We start from the raw sequence: 12,382 nt of genomic DNA, 5'->3' as shown, positions 1-12,382 counted from the left end.
TGTTAAAAGTGAATACTTTAATTCAAGTAGATGTTACATTGACATTTGATTGAAAAAGAGGAATATTTTAAGCAATAGCATTGTTTGAACTGGACATTATGATAATGAATATTTTAAGAGCTATCACATACTATCATACTCTGCATTATAATTGTACATGTAATTGTTTGCGAATTATTAATGATGAGGAGTAAATTTTTTTTTTATTCTTTAAGTATACCTGGGAGTTTAGGAACATTATTTTTTTTTGTAAAAAATATTACAAAACAATCGTTTTATTTTGAAAATTAAGCTCGGCGCGTTTTTTCAATTTTGGTATTTACGACATGAATATCAGTTTTAGCATCCAAAAACCATATTCGTTTTTCGAAATGATATTGAATAAAAATAAATTAACCTTACTATTATAATGCAATTATATGTTGTTTTTTTTTTAATATAAATGTAATTACATTATTTCTTATTTTGGAATTACTGCAATATTCTATTTTCAAAAACAAATATTCTTTATTGCTTTACAAAACATGTATAAGCATTTTTGAATAATCGTGGAAAGGAAAGCCATCACTGATTCATAAAATAAATTCTATCGAAAAGAACTAGAGGGAAAACTTAATCAATGTTTTATTACAAAATTAAACTTACGATTATCTAACGACAAAGTTAAATATACAGATATTATTAAATTATCTTTAAAAATTATTTCAATTTAGTTGGTAAATCACTGGTGAATGTCAATCAAATAGCCGTTGAGCTTTCGATTTCATTTTGGACGTATTATAAATGGCAACAGTGTAAAATACAGAATATTGAAAGAAAACAATGTTTATTCAATCACCTTGGATGTATAATATTCAGTGAAGGAAATATATTTAAAATTTATTGTAAATAGGTAGTTATTGAAAAACGAAGGGTTCTTGCCAGTTACACTCGATAGCATCCGTATTCTGAACAAATCAAAAGTGAAATGAATAATGTATATTATGAAAATTCGTTCCATTATTCTTAACAACTACATTTTATTTATTCCATCCATTTATAATTTCACTTATTTACGTACCGGTATGCGACCGTGCACCAAAAACTCCATGCATTCATATAATCTAAAATATCAAAGGTTTTCAGAATTTGATTGTGTAGTGCGATAAAATTCGGAATGAGAGTAACTATTTCAAACGTACCACATTTCCCTCGCTTGAAAGCTTCCATTACAGCAATTAGTTTTTATATGAGAAATGAAAATTTAGTTTAGCTCAAAAAATAAGTCGATTTCAGTGAAACCTACATACTTACATATAGAAACTTTTTTTTTTGTTGATTTTTTTGGTATGTTCAGATACATAGAATTGTAATATGTTGAAGTATTGAAAGTATGCTTGTGATTATAACATAAATTGGAAAAAATACCTACCTGCATATAATTTAGCGTTTTGCCGATATAATAGTTTGTTCATACTTATATGTAAACCTACTCTAAAAAAATATGTTCGAAATTACTTCAACGCAATTTCTACACTATTTTTTTATTAATATACAGTTCCAAGTATACAACAATCAAAATGCTACACGACAATAATTACAATTTTAATTTAGAACAGATTTTTATTTAAAATATTTTTGTGTTAACACATGGTAACACTTTAGTAATGAGTTTGCATTTGTCCCTCTTTTCGTAACATTACTTGATATGGTTTGGTCAACTTTAATAAATTGCGTATTTTTTGTAGAATGAGGTCAACCCATTATACCATTAGACTTCATAAATATATACGTAGATAATATATTTAATAATTTATGTGTGTAGTGTGTCCCTTGGCGTATTACCCGTGAGTTACTAAGTTTTTACAGAATCGATAATAAGTTTTATATAACATGAAAAAAGTATTAAAATGTAATTCTCGACAAGATCATATTATCTAATTATATAAATTTATAATATTTGTATAGCATGTAAATTTTATTGTAACTTTTTTTATTCAAAGGTTTTAAAACTTGTAGATTTTTTTATAGGGTATCATTTTATTTGAAGTGTATAAATATAAATCTATCTCAGTTCTATATCAAATATGAAAGGCACGTTAGCGTCGTAAATGAATCTACATGACATATAGACAGACAGACATAGGAGGAAATGTATACTACTAACACCTAGCTTATGACCTCGTAAAGATTCTATAATAGGACAGCACAGATATTTTTTTGCTTGACTTACTATAAAAAGTTAAAGTTCATGACAAAAATCATTGATAAAAAAATATTACTCAATATATCGAGCCATTACCGCCAAATTATCGTAAGCGACAGTTTTGTCGAAAAATCGTTTTTTATTGATACTAATATTTGAAACCGTAACGGATCGATACCTGTGGATGATTCCCTCAGAAAAAAAACCGTTATAAAGTTATAGCAAATGCTAAAATTATCGTGAATACATACGTTTTTAAAGTCTTAACGTAAGTGACAATAGTCATTTTTATCTTATTTGACTAATGACCGATTTTTTTTAGCGCAAGCGACCCTACTTATTATCGCAACCGACATTAGTCCTTGATCGTAAGGCGATTACTATAAAGAAACCTGTCGTGACATAATATTTATTTCCGCGAAAGTTATTTGGATGCAATTAACAGCGTTCCAAAGGAAACGATGTTAGTTTTTAGGATTTTTAGGATTATTAGGATGCAACTAACATCGTTCCCTTTGGAACACTATTAGTTGCATCCTAATAATCCTAAAAATCCTTTGTGGTTAAAAAAATAGTTTCACTCATAATAACAAATAATCAAAAACAAAATCAAAATAAACTTTGTTCAAGTGGGCTTTTACAGGCACTTTTGAATCGTAAAATTAACGTTTTAAATCGTGATTTTTATAGTGTAGTATTTGAATTAATTGAGTTATAAGTGTACTGCAAATAAGAAGCTCAAACAGTTATCAAATAAAAAAGCAATGTCAACTTCAGCAGCTAAGGTATGTATTGTATTTTAAATAAAACTAATTATAACGGATGAATCGCGTATATTAATTATTTTTAAACATCCCGACGTTTCGAGCACTTTGCAGTGTTCGTGGTCATGGGTAGATCACGAACATTAGTTTTATTTAAATGTGTAATAATCGCGAAAATTTAAGACAACATTATTGTATTTTAATTTTGTTAAATGAATGCAAGAAAAATGTAATATGCGTACAATTTATTGCCTGTAATATTGTTCTCCCATTATAATTGTTGGTGTGTTAGATTAGTGTTGGTTAAACAATAGTTAAGTTAGGCCATTCTCGTTGATACGAAAATGGCCTGTATTTTACCTAAGTTTAATTAGAGAAACAAAGAGAGGACAGAAAATTCCTTAACGATCTCTCAAAGACGGGTTCTTAATAGGTTAGGTTAGGTTAGGTTAAAAGTGTTCTCACACTTTTTTACTACAACTTTGTCCGTCCGTTTATATGTTTTACATCATACGATTCTTTTTAAGATATTTCTTGTTTGTTATAGCTAATATCACCACTCCCCGCAGAAAAAGGCTATCATGAAACTGCTTTTCCCGAGAACATACAGCAAGATGGAGAGGCTTTAGTTCTTGATCCATTCTTGCTAACAGCCAACAACAACGATATTAATATAGACCCTACATTAACTGCGACGACATCACGGTCTGATACCGTTTTAAATTTTGAACAAAATACCAATCCATGTATAACAAAAACTCTAAATAAACTTGTTGATTACAGTGATTCTGACACTGAAAAATCTTATACTTTAATGGATTTAGATAATCAAAATGAAATTGCACAAGTAGATATAACAAATTATGATCAAACTAATTTAGGGGATCCTATTATGCCAGATTGCATTGATCAAATCAAATCAAATTAAAATAAACTTTATTCAAGTAGGCTTTTACCAGCATTTTTGAATCGTAATTTTACAATTAAGTGAAGCTACCAGCGGTTTGGAAAGTAGATTCTACCGACAAGAAACGGCAAGAAAATCAGTAGTTACTCTTTTTTAACATTTAAAAAATACAAAGTCATGTTAGTCAAATACAGTTATTTAAATTAATATATCCTGCTTGGAAGTCAACAGGTATTAACTCCACGCTTTTTTATCATCTATAAAATCTTGTATCGAATAATTTGCTTTTTCTAACAATGTATTTTTTACAAACGATTTGAATTTACGAAGCGGCAAAGTTAAAAATGTCTGCGGAATTTTATTATAGTAACGGATACCTTGCCCCAAGAAGAATTTATTGACTTTGCGGAGTCGGAAACTTGGCGTTATAAGCTTATCCTTACTGCTAGTGCACATACAATGATTATCATTGAAAGTGATCAATGTTATTGTGCATATACATAATATTGTTGTAAATATACTGTGATGCAACAGTGAGTATTCCTACTTTGTTAAAAACATCCCGAAGAGAGTCTCTTATTAATACAGCCTAGCACCGGTTCATTTTGACCAAGAAGAACTAAACGGGAAGTTTTTGGATATCTACGACACGCCTGCATTGATAGTGAATACTCATGGAAGCCCGCCTCATCGTCCAGTGATTCGGATTGACATGAGTCACCTCAAGAGACGAGTGTTGGTCAAAGAGGATACTGGAAAATAAAACCTTTACCGGAACGTCTTTTATCAAAAAAAAAAATCGCAAAGCTACTGTAGGGAAATCTGCGCAACCTCATCCTTGTATGAATAAAAGATGTGGTAACTCATGTTCAAATAAATTTACTGAAGATGATCAGGCTAATATCCTTGAAAACTATTGGGGATTAGGTTGTGACAAAAGTCAAAAAGATTTCCTATTGTCATGTGCTAAAGAGAGACCGATTGGCAGAAAAAGAGCTGGTAGTAATGTTCGTAAAATATCATACGATTATTTTATATACTATAATGGACAGCCTATTAAAATATGCCAACAACTTTTGCTTAAGACCCTAAACTTATCTCAAATGTCTTTAAGACTTATTAGAAGTCGCACAGTTAAAATCGTTCATTGAGATGTTGCCTGCTGTTCCATCCCACTGTTGTCGCAATAAGAGCACAAAAGTATAATTACCTCAAGAATTTCAAAACATATCGTTTTTATACACACTGTGTATTGTCACTTGAAAGAAAAGAATCTAGAATGGTGATTCCATCAAGAATATTTAAGTATGCGGCATAATGAAACCATACGTGATGCTTTAGCTGAAACGGACGAAGTATGATGCAAATAATGAAAATTATAATACTTTACTTAATTTTATGTAAGTACGTTGTTATATGTATGATGTGCTTGATCTCATTATTCCAAATGATTAACATAAATATATTTTTAATGATACAAATATTATTTTGTTTAAAACCTATGATGCAACAGTACGTGGTGTTAAAGCGGACGAAGTAGATTCGTACCAGAAGAAATACTTTATTTTATTTTATATTCGTTGATTGATCTCATTATTTTAAATGTTTGATATGAATAAATATATTTTCAATTATATATGTGACTATTTCATTCAAAAACCTTTTAAAATGCTTATTTATTTACACTTATAGTTTCTTGGATATAGTCATTTTAAAAGACATTTTTATCGTAAACGCCTAAATCACTATCGATTATGACAGCAAAAATAATGTAAAGGCCATAAATGGCATAAATACTTACAATTTCTGTTTTATTTTCAATTATATATATAAATGTTTAAAAAATATTAAAGTATGCGAAATTTTTATTTCCTAGCACGCTTCTGTATAAAAATATTTTAAAAAAATCGTCTCCTGTAAAATTTGGTTTTTGTCGGTTGCGCTAAAATGGCGGTAAAGGCTCGATATTATACATTAAAAAAAACGCGTGGTCTTGGTATTTGCTGATTTAAGGTACGTAGAACTTATATTAATTGTATTTTTGACATTCCGAAATTAAATTGATGAAAGAGAGTAACTACTAAATAATTTGCCGGTTCTTCTCGGTAGAATAATTATATTTGATTCAATACTTTAACATGATTAAAAAGTGTTTAAGCATAGTTGAAGAAATATTTCGATATTTTGACTATTATTTAATGAATTATAAAAACTACTTACTTCCACAAGCTTGTAGGTTTCGAAGTCTTGCAGTTGACGTTGGAATCCGAGATTAGGGTTGGCGACGGCACGCCCCGCGCGGACCACTTTTAATGCCTCACGCCAAGTCAGCGGCGTGACGGACATTATGTATGCGACGGCCACCGTCACGCTCCGAGACATGCCAGCCAAACTAGGAACGAATAGATTATTTAGTAATAATATTATAATACTTGTAAACTTGAGATTAAATTATATATGTGAAAATTGAATGGAAAAGTTTTTTAAGAGCATCGTTGGTACATAATAATTCTATGTTATATAATAGAAGAATGTCGACGGTTATTTAATACTTATAGAAGATATTTCTGCGTGCGACTTTTTTGCCACAATATAAAATACATTTGAGACTCTTAACAATTACATACTACCTATATTTTTATTACAAAAATCTACGCTCCGAAACAAATTGTGGCCCAACTGATGGCAGCCGGCGGCACACGCACGCTAGTAATGTAGTATGACGTTTTTGTTAGTGACAAGTTTAGCTATCACGTACACCAAGATAATACATTTTGCTCGTTTATTTTAGTTCTTTTGTAGTTCAAAACTCTATCTAGATATATAAATAATCTAAGAAAATTAATTTGGTATCGATATCATTATTTGTTATACACCAGTACTAGCTAGACTAAGGAACTATTCCAAAATTCACAAATATATGATACGTATCTAATAATAAGTTGGCGGGCTATACATATAAAAAATATAAGATTTTTTTTATTTGTGTTCTCTAAGCTAATATTATGATGTATGAGTTTTGCCAAACTTATCACGTTACATTAACGAAACAATTTTATGTAATAGTCTTGAATATTTTTTTTCTGTTTCAGCTGTGACATATAATTGCACAGATTGCAAAAAAATGGCATTAGGAAACGTGATTCTGGAAATATATAATACAGACATGTGATACATTTCCCAGCAAACAATAGCATAAAGGGTGTGAAATCTGCGCTGGGCATATTTATCGATAACGCCCAATCGATCAAGGTCAACCTATTTTGAACTCTTAACAACTATTTAATATTTATACACAATAGACATCCGATGGTTATATGCCAGTTTTTCTCGGTATAATCTATATTCTGAACTATCGTTAACTTACTATCATACATTGAAATTAATCTAATAAAATAAAAAATGATGCTTATAAAATCCACAATATATATCTACACAATAAAATGTAGTAGGTATATGTATTTTAATTTTTAGTGTGCCTACTAAAATATGGTGAGCCATTGCAAATGACAAATTTGTATTTTAAATCATACCGTTGCTGATAAAAGGCCATTATTTAAAAAAAGAAAACGTATTTTATATCGTCATTGTCAGTGGGATAATACACACGAGACCAGTTAGTCAAATGCTCTTCAAATGAAATCTCAAACAATGTGACCGGCTCGCTTCTCTATAAAGGCAGAGGTATAAAAGGTCGCTAGAGAGTACCATGTCAAGATTCTATGACAAGCATTCTCTCGTTCATCTACAAGCACGATACATTGTAACGTGAACTACGTATCTTAGTATTACCTATTCAGGCCATTTCCCACGCGGAATTAAAAAAAATCATTCCATATATCATTTTTCTCATCGTTTTTTAAATAAACACAATAAGATATATACAATAATATACTCTTAGATAGATATTGACTGATTTTTTACTTTAAATACCTAATTGATATTTATATCATGACGTGTGTTCGCCTTTGGATTCATATTGTAAGATTAATATTTATTATGTAATTTATTAATAATATTTATAACAGGTTCTAAAATCATAATAACGGCTTTTTTTCATACATTTAATTTAAACAATTGTTTCAATGCTGAGTAACTGTTAAGAATATTAACATTGAATGTAGCGTGATTCTATAAACCAACCAAGTTTCGTAAATGACGTGAAATTTTATATTTACAAACTATGTAATGTATATACATTTTATATAGATTATATTTATAGAGATGCTATTTGACACGCATTAGTCAAATTATTGCGATGGCGCGAGATTCATTTCGGAGTAATAATATTCGAAGTCATCTAAATAACATTGGCAATTTGCCACACAATCAAATAATACCTACTCGAGAGAATAACGCTATCGCTAATTTTGGTCAAGCACGCGTAAGTCCTTTTGAGCAACAGGATTTGAAAGAACGAGAATTCAAGAAAGATGAACTAAATAAATATATTTTTTTTCATTCTCTTATAAACCACATTTTATATTTCAAACAGTAAATTAATAAAGGAGTCTATATCAATTCACAATATTTAAATAGTCATTTCAATACGATTTTATTGCAAAATATTACTCTATTCGAACTCAGTAGTAACTAGCGACTCAATCCGGCTTCGCATAATTTTTTTTGTTTCTTTAATATATTATCCATATATTATATATAAAAACCTTCCTCTTGAATCACTCTATCTATTAAAAAATTTGCATCAAAATCCGTTGCGTAATTTGGAAGATCTAAGCGTACATAGAAGCAGACAGTAGTAAGCGACTTTGTTTTATCTAATGATGGGTCTTTTCGTGCAAGAATTACGCCATCCTACCTACGTCACGAGCCACGAGGCTTACCTCTTTACACGGGGAACTCTGTGCAGGTGACATTGGCTATCAGGTCATTCATTTTGACCTAAAAGGTCAGGGCCTGCTCATAAGTCCAGAGCCCAAACAGCAGCAACTCACCGCATTAATCATGTTAGGTCATTACTAACGGGGCTCAGTGGTGGTCTGTTGTGGACTAGTGGTATGATTCAAAATGATTGCCACTAGTTCTCTTATAAAGTAGGTAAGGGACGCCATTTTAGAAAAACGAACGTGTAATTTCGATATATGTTGATACTAAACAAAGAGGTTAAAACATGTGCATAAAATGAATTGTTTATTGCATTTTAGTGTTATAATAATTGCAATCTATTTTCATATTTAGAACGATTTTCAAATTTTTAATACTATCTGATTGTAAAGCCGAATACACCTACAAATCTTTTATTATATCCCGTTTAAAAAAAAGCACTGTTACGTTCTTATTTGTATATAAAGAAAGTGGTAAATACACCTTAACACTCACTGCTCTACAATAGCCATTGTAGAACAGTAAGTACTTCAAATAAAAGTTTATTTTATCGCTGAAAATTATATCACGGATCCCTAATAGTATGTAACAAAGACCTTCTAATTTTCTTCTTTAATTTTTTACTTCAATATTTATTTTTAAAAGAGTATTAAATTGAGATGAAGAGAGAAACAACGTATTTATTATCTAATTCTATTCATTCGCAATATAATTATATTGTTTATATATACACTACATTATATATATCCTGTAATATGTATAAGAAAACATGAGTAACTCTTATAACACTACTCAATTTAACAAATTTATCGATGTTATTTATTAGTATATTATTATTTATTTATATAGATTACGCTTTTATTTAATTTTATAGTAAATAAATAACTAAGTTATGCTATAGTTAAGCGATAAAGAGCTTTGTGCCTTCATAATAAACTTATGTAAATTGAGGTAACGATTAACTTTTCTCTGTACATAGGTCTACTAAGGATTCGAGTTGCAAATTAAGAGCGCTTGCCTTTTAACCTAGCGGCCGCATTTAAAACTAAACTCGCTGAGTACTTAATTTCAAATCGAATTAATGTTTTAAGTATATATATAATAGGTGGGAATATTTATTTATCCTTTGAAACCAATTTGCTGCTGTATTGATTTTTATAACGTTTGATTTATTTTTTAATTCTTGCATTGTTCTAATCTATATTATTCATTGAGACTCATTCGATGTTATAATCGCTAACAACCTGGGGAACTAAGATATTCTTCCTGTAGTTACACTGACTCATTTATCGGTGTATTGCTGTTTTGCGGTGGAATATCTGATGGATAGTACCTACCTACTGTGAGGGCTTGCAAAAAGTCATACCAAAGATAAATGTTTATATATATACATATAAATCGCTCTACACTAGCGTAATTCTAAAGTACTTGATGCACATTAGTTCCATTGTATACCTGTAATACCTCTCGGTGCGGCCGTTAACGCTATTATGACTCCACAATGCGTAGCACCTGTTTATCATCATTGAATAGACTTTAATTATCCAGAACATGTATTGTGAGCATTATTCGAGTATACTTATGAAGTATAGAATCGCTTTAGATTGATGATCAATGAATTAAATATTAGCATTTAAATAGGACTAACTTATATGTATGTTTGTAGTTCTTATAGGCTCAATTTTGACAGTTTTTGCATACTTGGATGAGAATCAATAATTCGTTACAATAACAATTCTTATATGCTTATATAACAACTCTTTTAAAGAATAAACTTTATTGTTACAATTGATAGATTAATGTTGGAAAGCAAACAAAATGTAACGATGTCAAAGGATTTTATTGTCGTACTATAGTAGCGGCACGCTATGATGGCCGTTTTGACGTTTGTCCGCTCATGAAGTTTCGTATTTAATAAATAATTACATCAAAGGAGCAAATTGTTGTTCTTTATTGTCAATAGTGACGTGCAGTTAGTCATAAAATTTATCGAATGCGATTTCTAAACTACAAATATTAGGGTACCGCGGAGATAACTTTTTTTTTGCGTAAACGGTACGTCACACTCTCACACTCGACCTCGTAGTCGGTGTTATATTTGTGTTGACAGTAAATATTTTATCTATTTTATAATTTATTTATTTTATTTTATTTTATTTATAAATGTTTATTGTAGAAAATGACAATAGAAATAATATTAGTATTCAGATACTACTTGCAACAAAAACTTGAATTAAATTACTTGTAAAAAAACAAAGATTTGAATATATTATATCGATAATAAATTTACATTTCACATCACTTTTTTAATGTGTCAAAACGGCCATCGTATCTTGTCGCTAGTATAACTTATTCGAGACTATTCTAGAATACAAGCAAACCCGTTTGACACACAAACAAAAACTATATAGCCAGTAAACATTATTAAAGACCTATTTATTGAAAAGTCATTTTGTAAGACCCAATGCCTTATGACATTATTTATATTAGACAGCTCTAATAACAATTAGTTTTTTTTTAACATTTGGTACTTATCTTCAAAATTGTTTATATTAAAAAGCGAGTTATTCTCTTCGTTACTTTTCTTGTAATATTTTGATTAAATAAATGGAATTTCAAGTTCAAGTTCAAAGCGCTAGTACGTTCGCTAAGTAACAAGAAACACGCTTTTTATTCGATTTTTCTTGAATCAAGTAAAAGTAGATAAAATTTCGCATCGAGTGTAGTACTCTCTTGCTGAAATCACACGTCTCGGTATGCTAGAGAGTATTATGGTCTCGGAATCCCATTCCACGTTAATCACATTCTTCTCTTTGACCTGCGACATGGTCAGGTCTTCAAACCGGTCAATTCAGATGGCAAATTTCGACCATTACGCTTCTTAATCGTCAAATCGGAAGGCGTGTTGACGATTAAGAAGAGACGATCATGAAGCTATGAATGAATGAATGAGGACTGCATCAGTTATGCATTAGAAAATGGTTATCCAGTCAATTTGCAAAACTACGATCCAACAAATTTGTTACGAGCCAAAATATGGTATCTTGAAAACATGAGGTATGTTTTCCAAATCATTCTTCTCGCCAACAATACCATATCCAAGTCTTCATGAGTCCATGACATACTATTTCTGATAAGCTAAGCCTATCAACTCGGTGCTCATGTAGTAATTTAGGGCCACGAGACAGGCGATAACTGTGTATATTAATTTTATTATACCATCAAACGACTCGATTTTTTCTTTTAACCACGAAGCATTTATTACCTTATCAAGCTTTAGTGAGATATCTAAACAGATACTATAAATACTTTAAAATATCAAGAAAATGAGGAACATCCTTCTCTATAAATCACGGCACTTTTATCACCTTCAAGTAACATGTTTAAATGATTGATGAATGTGTATTTTCAGACATGAAAAAAGACAAATGGCCATTGTTATTGTTAATACATTTTTGATTGCTACAAACATGTTCTGAAGTAAGTAACTTTCATATTAAGACTTACTATTAATGGTTAAGCATTTCGTAAGAAGTAATATGTTTAAAAATTCAAGACACTTGAACTCTTAAAACAAAGGCATTGTCGAATGCACTCGTCACATCTCAACGGGTCGAGGTCGGTTTTACGGAAACTAATTAAAACGTAAAAGTAGCTTTTTCCGCAGTTTCGAGAAACTAG

At 30.2% G+C, this 12,382-nt stretch overlaps 1 protein-coding gene across 2 annotated transcripts in view; it reads right to left on the bottom strand.

Moving 5' to 3' along the window:
- Window positions 1-12,382, bottom strand: part of LOC124536492 (dual specificity protein phosphatase 22-like) — a 60,761-nt gene that overhangs the window by 7,911 nt on the left and 40,468 nt on the right. For both annotated transcript variants that reach the window (XM_047113048.1, XM_047113046.1), the window contains exon 4: window positions 6,077-6,248. In XM_047113048.1, the coding sequence (XP_046969004.1) occupies window positions 6,077-6,248 (172 nt within the window). The remainder of the gene's footprint in view (window positions 1-6,076; window positions 6,249-12,382) is intronic.

Source organism: Vanessa cardui, chromosome 16 (assembly GCF_905220365.1).
Source record: "Vanessa cardui chromosome 16, ilVanCard2.1, whole genome shotgun sequence".
NCBI classification, from domain to species: Eukaryota; Metazoa; Arthropoda; class Insecta; order Lepidoptera; family Nymphalidae; genus Vanessa; species Vanessa cardui.
Note: the sequence above shows the minus strand (reverse complement) of the source record. Positions and strands in the feature narration are given on the sequence as shown.